The sequence below is a fragment of the Odontesthes bonariensis genome, chromosome 22 (assembly GCF_027942865.1).
Source record: "Odontesthes bonariensis isolate fOdoBon6 chromosome 22, fOdoBon6.hap1, whole genome shotgun sequence".
NCBI classification, from domain to species: domain Eukaryota; kingdom Metazoa; phylum Chordata; class Actinopteri; order Atheriniformes; family Atherinopsidae; genus Odontesthes; species Odontesthes bonariensis.
In genome coordinates, this window is record NC_134527.1 from 30,330,222 (window position 1) to 30,340,125 (window position 9,904).

A 9,904-nucleotide genomic window follows, 5' to 3' on the forward strand; every position below is an offset into this window, starting at 1 on the left:
GTAATGTATGGGAAGTAATGCATTAGCAAAACGGTCTTGGGAAGTTGCCATATTGTGGAGTTTTTCATATCTCCATCCTACCTATCCATCCATCCATGTGCATGGCAGTGTTATTGGTGTAGACTACAACCCAGAGAAAGTTGCAAGATCCTCTAGAGTGCACTTAAGGAGAGAGTGCATTAAACACTAACCTGGACACATTAATTGTACAATTTTCCCATTAATATCATCAAGCCATAAATGTGCACAAAACATTAACCTGTACACATTAAGTGTAGGTTTTTTTCACATACACACAAGCATCTATAACCAAATGTCTACTGGTTGACCAAATGTCTAATTTATGCCTGTGTTGTTGTATCCTGGTTTGTGTTCATTGTAGGCCTATAGGGAGGACTTGTAAAATTTGAAGTGGCCCCTCGAATGAAAAAGGTTCCCCACACCTTTTGTAGACTTCCTATAGTCTGTTAAGTGCACTTATCATTAGTAGGCCCTACTATGTTATCTTATCATTATCTTATCACTATGTTATCTTATCATTAGTACTATCTGTACGAATTATGCATTATGACAAATTATATACAGTAAACCCGCACCTGCTAAAGTTGTGCTTGTGAAGAACTGCATCGGTTGCGCTCCTGTGAAGAACTGAAAGGTTATTTTATGGCTAATGACATGGAAGTATGGAATATGCCTTAAATGCATTTGGTGGCTCTGAAAAGAGCCGTTGTGTGGCTCTTAAAAGTGCCGTTGTGGTGCCGGGTGTCAAGGCTGCCAGGTGACCGCCCCCCTCATTGGCGAAGTAGACCAGGAACGTCTCCCTCACCCGAATGGCCTCACGAGTGGCGTTGTTGCTGCCTACTCTGGATACGGGCTGGAGGCCAGCTGCATCGCTGTCTGCATCCGTGGGTAAAGCCGTCATCAGTGCCAGGTCGTGAGAGGCGGTGCGCCGCAGATAATTGTGCAGCACACAGGTTGCTTTAACGCAGGCATCTACATTCTGTGGACTAAGCTCAATGACGCCTTTGTAAATACGCCACTGGGACGTGAGAATGCCGAAGGTGTTCTCCACGACCATCCTCGCATGCGACAGCCTGAAATTGATGCTTCTGTGGCTGCCAGTCTGGTGACCCGGGAACGGCCTCAGGAGGTTGCGGCGCAGACGGAAGGCCTCGTCACCCACAAATACGTGAGGCTGTGGTCCCAGGTGCTCCGCTCCCGGCAGCAGCGCATCCCTGGGCAGGTCCAGTTGTCCCTTCTGCAGCTTCTTGCCGAACTTGGAGTTCGCGAGCACGCCACCATCACTGGTCCTCCCATAGGAACCCACGTCCACCACTCGAAAGCAGTACTTGTGGTCCACCACAGCCATCAGGACGACGGAGTACGAGCCCTTGTAATTGAAGAACAAGGAACCGGACTTACCCGGGGCCTTGCACACGACGTGCTTGCCGTCAATGGAACCGACACAGTTGGGAAAGTCCCACCGACGCCGGAAGCCCTCCGCGATGCTCCTCCAGTCCTCGGCTGTCGGTGTTGGCATGTACTCCTCCACCAGGGCATCCCAGATGGCCCGGGTCACCTGGTTGACGATATTTGCCACCGTCCTCTTCCCCAGACGGTAACTGTTGGCAATCGTTTGGTAGCAGTCTCCTGTGGCCAAGAACCGCAGGCAGATGTACAGGCGCTGATCCGGGGGTATCGGGCGACGGTAGTTGGTCCGCTGCATCGTGATCAGCGGTCCGACCTTTGACAGCAAGCTGTCAAACTGCTCCACTGTCAGCCTGAAGGCACCCTGGAACCTACCCCCGTCCAGCCGCAGCTCCTGCACCAGACGGTAGCCCTCGCCATACTGCTCACGAGCCTGAATAATGTCATGCACCCACATCCTCCTCCTCCTGCGGCGAGTGCTCTGAAGATGCTGCAGGTACAGCAAACCGACGCAAGCAACGATGTCCTGGTCTTCCATGTTGAGAATGATGATAACTGGAGCAGCGAGTCTGAATTTATGGAACACGTCGCGTGCTCCACTAAGCGGGAGAGCATTTAATTTGCTCTGGACACAGAGGCAAAAGCCAATGTTAAAGCTTCATAGTTTCAGCGTGATTTTTTTATTTCGGATTTTATTTCGAATTTATTTTATTTTTCACAGTTCACTATTCCTGCTCTTTAGGTGTACCTAATGTAGTTTTACATAATTTGTAACGTGATGTATATCTTGTATTACTGACTCAGGTCAGCTGGTCCAGTCCAGAGTCCAAACTAAACATGGAGAAGCAGCATTTAGCTGTTATGCTGCAAATAAGTGGAACAAACTGCCAGTGGAGATTAAACTTTCACCAAATGTAGACATTTTCAAATCCAGGTTAAAAACATTTCTTTTCTCATGTGTCTATGCATGAAATATCTTTTAACTTATCTAGACTGTTGCCTGATTTTAAATTCATTTAAATGATTTTATTTGTTTCTCTTTATATTCTTTTATGTATTTTTAATGCTTCTTGCACTCCCTGCTGCAATGCTTTTATTTTATGTAAAGCACTTTGAACTGTTTGTACATGAAATGTGCTATACAAATAAATTTGATTTGATTTGATTTGATATTACAAATTGTAAATAACAACACGTTTATTCGTGTCCCTGATCTCTCTTTCCTCATGTTTTTTTCCGCGGGGGTGCTGCACAGCTGCGGGGCCTTTAAGAATTGAACATTCTAAATGTGACGTCACGAGCTACCAAAGCTACCAAAGCAAATTCTCAAGCGAAGCTTCTCCAGCGACCTCCGCTACCTGGTAGCTCTTGGTGTACACGCAGCATTAAGCAGCACAGCTTCTCTCTCTGAGTAAATCAATATTTACACACAATACAATCTGCGCTTCTGCAACTTGCTGCCACTACCGTCCTGTGCATTCTAGAATGAGAATGAAAATGACACAACAAAATAATATTAATGCTAATAATAATTCAGGATAATAAGATACTGGAAATAGAATGGGCCCTCATCCTCTCTGGTACCTCATCCTCCTTGTAATGACATTGTTTGTCAGCCACTTGAATCTCAAGCTAAGTTTAAACAAATTAACATTTGCTCTAGAATAATCTCTAAATCCTGCGCACTGTTAGTTTTTTTGGAGGACTGAAAGTAAGTCTGTCTGCATTTGCTGAATATCAAAAATCTTTCACTGTGTATGGGGTGAGATGGATAACATAGACGGTTACCTATGTGTTGCCAGAAATAATCTCTTATGAGTCTCATCATTGCTACAGCCTTGAGGGCATTCTAATTTAAATGCTAACATATGTTGTGTAAGTACATTTCAGTGACACAAGCCATGCTGTTGTTTTAGTGTGAAACCAGACTGTTGTTCTCATTATGTTTCTAGTGGCTGATACTCAATAAAAACCTGCAAACAGACATAGACACATACATGACTGAATTTTTCTACTCCTAAATTCGGACGAAAACTGAAGTTGTTGGACTACTGTAATTCTTTATTATTGGGCTGTCCCACATATTCTCTGAAAAGCCTTCAGCTGATCCAAAATGCTGCAGCCAGAGTTCTGATGAGAACTAACAGCAGAGATCATATTTCTCCAGTTTTAGCTTCTCTTCATTGGCTCCCTGTTAAATTCAGAATAGAATTTAAGATTCTTCTCCTTACATATAAAGCTCTTAATAACCGAGCTCCATCATATCTTAAAGATCTCATTATAAGATATTTTCCTAACAGAGCACTTCGCTCCCAAACTGCAGGTTTACTTGAGGTTCCCAGAGTTTCTAAAAGTAGAATGGGAGGCAGAGCCTTCAGTTATCAGGCCCCTCTCTGTGGAACCAGCTGCCAGTTTGGGAGGCAGAGCCTTCCGTTATCAGGCCCCTCTCTGTGGAACCAGCTGCCAGTTTGGCTTCAGGAAGCAGACACCCTCTACCTTTAAGACCAGGCTTAAAACTTTCCTTTCTGATAAAGCTTATAGTTAGGGGTGACCCTGAAACATCCCATCGGTATGCTGTTATAGGCCTAGACTGCTAGGGGACCTCCCATGATGCACTTTTCCTCACTTTGCTCTCTATGCACATGTCATGGTCTATGAGTTTTTGTGTCTTTTAGTTTCTTGGTTTACTTTTCTAATTTCTTGTTTCCTATTTTATTTTGTTTAACCCCTGGTGTATTCAGTTGTATTTACTTTCTGTGCACACCGGGTCTTCAGTTCAGGTCTTCAGCCACGACTGAAACTCATCTGGTATCACCTCCCTTAGTATATATTCTAGGTTTTCCTTTGTTCTGTGCCAGTTCATTGACGTCTCCTTCCTCTGTTTCCATCCAGTCAGTCAACTTGCTGGTTTTTGTTAGGAAGTTATTTTACATTTTGTCTTTGGATCCTTTGGATTACATCCTGCCTTGGCAGTGCCTGTTGTTTATTCAAATAAAAGCCTTCATTAATACTTGCTGTCCTCCCTCGGGAAGTCCTGCATTTGGGTCCTCAACCTCCTGCTCTTTCTCATGACCCGTAACAGTACATTTGACATTATTGTTGTCATTAACTTGTGTGTCTTTCTCAGCAAGTATCCATGGTCTGGTATTATGGTGCTTGTTGTCCCCTCTTTCCTGTCCTCTTAATCCCGAGCAGGTCGAGGTAGATGGCCGCCCTCCTTGAGTCTGGTTCTGCCAGAGGTTTCTTCCGGTTTAAAAGGAGTTTTTCTTTCCACTGTCACCTCGTACACGCTCAGGACGGGAGATTGGAAGAGAAGTTTCGGTGTAATCTGTTGGTTTCCTTAGATTGGCTACTTTTTTTTTAACTTGGCTCTGTATGTATCTGACTAATTTGGAATTTATTGAATTGAATTATGACTGTATTTCAGATAATTGTATTGTATTTGTATTTGTATCTTTGAAGTGCCTTGAAGTGACATTTGCTGTGATTTGGCGCAATATGAATCAAACTGAATTGAACTGAACAAAACGTTTTTTTTCCTATTTAATTTAAAAGGCACAAATTGCATTTTAACTGTGTAATGACTATGAAAAACTAACACTGGACTGTAGAGCTTGTGTTCAGTTAGTAAGTTTCATGTCTCTGCAGTGGCCTGTAATATGAGCCGTTTCCCCCTCATTCATGACTCTGGTTTGTTTATTGTTTTATGTAGAGCTCCTTCTTTCCCTCTACTGAGATCACTGGAAGCTATGGAATCATTTTTGGTCTGAACTTGCGGTGAAACCTAAACTCCAGCTGCCAGACCATGTTCATTAATAACAGTGGGCTTCTGATGACATCAGCAGGACACAAGAAAAAGAGTTTAAACATTAAAGATGGCTGCCACCTGTCTGCAGCAACATTAACAACTTGTGAAGAGGGAGCTGAGCCTGAAGGTGAAGCTCTCGATTTACCGGTCAATCTACGTTCCTACCCTCACCTATGGTCACGAGCTGTGGGTAGTGACCGAAAGAACGAGATTGTGGCTACAAGTGGCCGAAATGTGCTTACTCCGAAGGGTGTCTGGACTCTCCCTTAGAGATGGGGTGAGAAGCTCGGTCATCCGGGAGGGGCTCGGACTAGAGCCAGTATTCTCTATCAACATTTGTTTTGGTATCCCACTATGGGACATGCCCCCTGCGCTTGTCAAGCAATTTTCTACTACGCCAGTCCTGACTGGCAGACAGATGTGACACTCGCTCCCTGGAGGAGGGACTTCCTCCTCCTTATAAGACCGTCATCTATTCAGTCTAAAACCTCTTCTCGGTCCTGGAAGCAACTCTCGTTCGCCGACTGCTAACGCGTTAGCTCCCCTGCAGCTGCAAAACTACGAGAGCCGGCTAGACTGTGCCCAAACAGTAGCTGTTTTTTCCAACAGTGAGAGCTAGTCTGTCCCCAAACAGTAGCTGCTGCTTTTCACCATGGAGGCGTCCACATCTGCAACCAAGTTGTGCGTGTGCAGCAAGAAAATATCCGGGGCGGATACTGCCTGCTCGGCCTGCCTTGGGCTACAACACGCTCAGGCCGCCCTGGCAACCCCAGTCACTTTCAAAAAAGTGGCTGGCCAGCCTGTCAACTACCGACCATATGTTGGAGATACCCAACCCCCCACCACAGGAGTCAGAGACGGAGTGCCCCGGGGGAGACACAATCCCCGGGGCCACAAGCTGGGGTGACCAGCTTGATGCCATTGCCCCGCTGTCAGTCCATGATGTCCCCGGAGCATGCCTGCTGGCGGCAGAGGAGGACATCGTGGATGTGAGTCCATCAGCCTGGGGTCCGACTCAGACGACTCAGACATGGAGGACTCTTTTGCTCCCTCGTCGACTGCAAAGTCGGCCCCCAGGGAGGAAGTGAGTGGCGGCTCCCCAAACCTGCCCGATGGTACCGACCTGCACGACATCTGCAGGAGGGCAGCTGCAAAGCTGGGCATTGATTGGCCGGAAACCCCCGCCAAGACCTCCACGTCTGCCCAGAGCAAACCACCAGATCCGAAAGGCGCATGTGCTTAGAAGCCGTTTACTCCAAATGTGATGCAGGGGAGCCAGCCTGCCCCGGGAGTCACTCACGAGGGCAAGAAAAAGCGAGGCACCACCCAGGTCGCTGTCCACAGATACCATGGTGGCGGGATCACTGTTAGGTCCGCTGACGGAGCGGGCCCAGCAGTGGCGTGCGTGACATCGGATTGGGTGTTGAAGACCGTAACCAGAGATTCAGTTCGCGTCCACTCCGCCCAGATTCAACAGAGTTTTGCAATCACAGGCGCAAGGGCACAAAGCTTGCATATTGCAGGAGATAGACTCCCTGCTGAACAAATGAGCTGTCCAGATAGTGCCTTCAGAAGAGAGACAGAGCAGTTTCCATTCAAGGTACTTCCTGGTCCTGAAGAAAGGGGGGGGGTCTGCAGCCCATATTAGACCTGCTCGCTCTGAACAGATACATGAGACAGTACAGGTTCAGAATGCTGACCCACACGGCTCTGTTACAGTTTGTGCGCCGGGGCGATTGGTTCATGTCCATAGACCTGAAAGTCGCATACTTTCACATCATTATTCACCCCCCACACAGAAAATATCTCCGATTTGCTTTTCAGGGCATAACGTACGAGTATTTGGTGCTCCCGTTCAGCCTTTCACTAAGCCCAAGGGTGGCAGCTCAGTCCCCACAAAAAACTCAGGCTCATGCCAGACTGCTTATGTCACATCTGGCCACCTTGGGTTTTGCGGCGAACTGGGAGAGGAGTGTTCTGTAAAGTAAATTTTTGGTCTCTCGCTGATTTTCCTCCTTCTTCACTTGTTCTGGCAACGTGACAACGCTGTAACCTGTGACCTCAGTGGTGCGAAGGACACAAATATGTTGTGAAATATATGGCATGAAAATACTGTGACGTCATGTGGTCTTGATGAATAAAAGATGTTTATTTTTTTCATTTGAAGTATTTCAGGTTAGCTGTGTCTTCTCACAGAAAGGTTGAATTCTAGTGCAGTCACGTGGTTCAATTCCATTAAATCTGCACCTTGTATTCGATGGTTTGTTATTATTTGGGGAATAAGCAAAAATGTCTTGGGATAAAAAAGGGAAAAGTTCCTTTTGAGATGCAAAATAGGAAGAGTGAAAAGTGTTCAATTTAAAACTTCTTGTAACTCGCAGTTAGCTTTGACTGGCAGCAAGGCCATGTTGTCCTTCTACCAACAGGTAAACGTAAAAATTACTGTAATAATAACTCTCAAATAACAGAGAGTTTTAACAGCTCAAACAAATAAGAACCAGGTGTAACCATTACCACAGTTGTAGCTGATCACACAAGAAAAATTTCAGTACAGTCTGTTTTGTTTGCTTCAGGTGGTTAAAATGACAAGTATTATTTTTTTTTAAATGATCTGTGATTTTAATAACCGTCCGTGAGACATCTTAGTAAGCCAGAAAATGGAGAAGCTTGTTGCTGAAAGAAAAGGTTTCTCACAAACTGTTGAATTTTTTACTTAAATTAATTTAATTAAAAGTAGAAGTACAATATCTTTTGAACACAGGTTTCTTTTTAAATGTTGTTGGTGTACAGTTTATATTTAAGTCTGTTCTGTGAAAATGTAAAAAGAAAAAAAAAAAGGTATTTGTCCTGGAAATCAAAATGTTTGATAATGCTGGGTAAGACTGATATTGATTGGAAATTACCCTAATCTTCTCATAAATATAGGATTTTTAAAAATATTTTTGCATTCATAAAGGGCAAGTAAAAATGTGTTCAAATTTAGCTTTTTTTTTTTAATTCTTTCTCAATTTCTTAGTTTACCAAAGCAATTACAATGAAGAATAAATAAAAACGCACTCCCGTATTTTTCACTTCGTGGGTTGTACTTTGCTCTCATTGTATGGATCGCAGTATGTGTTTTGCCAGTCTCATGACAAAAAATTAGCTTGACAATAGAGTTTTAACAGTCAAGTTCAGGCCCCTTAAAAGGCCTGAACAATCACAGATCATTTAATGTACTCTGTCTTTCGTGAATGTAAAATAATAAAGGCAACATAAGCATTGAATGACTCAGAACTGTCTGCTTCTAAATTCAGACAAAACTGAAGTCGTTATCTTTGGACCTGAGCGCTTCAGGGAGAAACTGTCTAGCTATATAGTTACTCTAGATGGTATTTCCTTGGCTTCTAGTTCTACAGTGAGGAACCTTGGAGTTATTTTTGACCAGAATTTATCATTTGACTCGCATATAAAACAGGTTTCTAGGACTGCCTTCTTTCATCTTCGTAATATTGTTAAAATCAGGAACATCTTGTCTCAGAGTGATGCAGAAAAACTGCTCCATGCATCTGTTACTTCAGGATTGGACTACTGTAATTCTTTATTATTGGGCTGTCTGGGAGGCAGAGCCTTCAGTTATCAGGCCCCTCTCTGTGGAACTAGCTGTCCGTTTGGGAGGCAGAACCTTCAGTTAGTGCTGGGCGGTATACCGGTTCACACCGAATACCGGTTTATAATTTCATTATGATATTAATTTTTAATATACCGCCATACCGGTGTATTTGATTACACAACGGGGGGAACGCTGCGTCGCGCGACATTGTTTGAGACGGGACCCTTTTCAGTGTTGCACTTCTAAATACGCATGTTTACCGTCTATTTTTAACGCTTTTCAAAAAATACTCGTATTCGTTAAGCTGCATTTCCTTTCCCTGCTCTCCCTCCGTCTCTGTCAGTCATGCGTCTCTCTCGCATAGCCTACTCACACACACACACACACACACACACACACACACACACACACACACACAGCCCCTCCTCTCCGTGCACACCGCGTGTGTCTCCATCAGCGAGATCATCCCAGAGAGTCTCTATTATGAGGAGAGGGAAAGCTGGCGGCTTTTTCCGGGTGGTACTGCACTCTAGGGGCGCCAACGAAGCAGTGCAGAGCACACCGAACTCTATGGTGGTACTATGAAATCCACCTTAGATGCAGCCATTGCTTTGGATAGAATTTTTTATATTTTTTCATTTTAATTTTCCTAAAGGCAGGATAAATTATCCTTTCAAACGGCACTTGGTTTGATTTTTTAGACTCACTAGATTTGTTTAAAATACACATTTATTGTCAGTATTGCCTCACAAGTGACGTCACGCATGTGGCATCACTTTACGGCATGGTCAGTCCTAGCGCTGAGCTAGCAGAGAGGTGTTAGCAGGCGCATATCCGACGGGGGGGATGAGTACGATGCATCCCCCTCACTTCTACTGGAAGGCCATTCCAACCCCCCCACTTTTGTCCGTCAAAACCTCACTAAAATCTACTTTTGTAATAAAATAGTAAACGTTCGTCTGTTGTAGGAAATTAAAAATAGTTGCTGTCGTTAGGCCTATATCACTCTGTAAATCCCAGCGCAACAGGTGAGGTTAGGATAGCCTAAACAGCTTGCGCATCCTGCCGAAAGCGCT

At 44.6% G+C, this 9,904-nt stretch overlaps 1 protein-coding gene across 1 annotated transcript; it reads right to left on the reverse strand.

Moving 5' to 3' along the window:
- Positions 1-667: 667 nt before the first annotated feature.
- LOC142372540 (putative nuclease HARBI1) lies at positions 668-1,966 on the reverse strand. The gene has a single exon (XM_075455470.1). The coding sequence runs from the start codon at positions 1,964-1,966 to the stop codon at positions 668-670; it is 1,299 nt and encodes a 432-aa protein (XP_075311585.1).
- Positions 1,967-9,904: the final 7,938 nt, after the last annotated feature.

Coding starts and splice junctions, on each gene's coding strand:
- LOC142372540 (XM_075455470.1), bottom strand. CDS start 1,966: ATGGAAGACCAGGACATCGTTGCTTGCGTCGGTTTGCTGTACCTGCAG.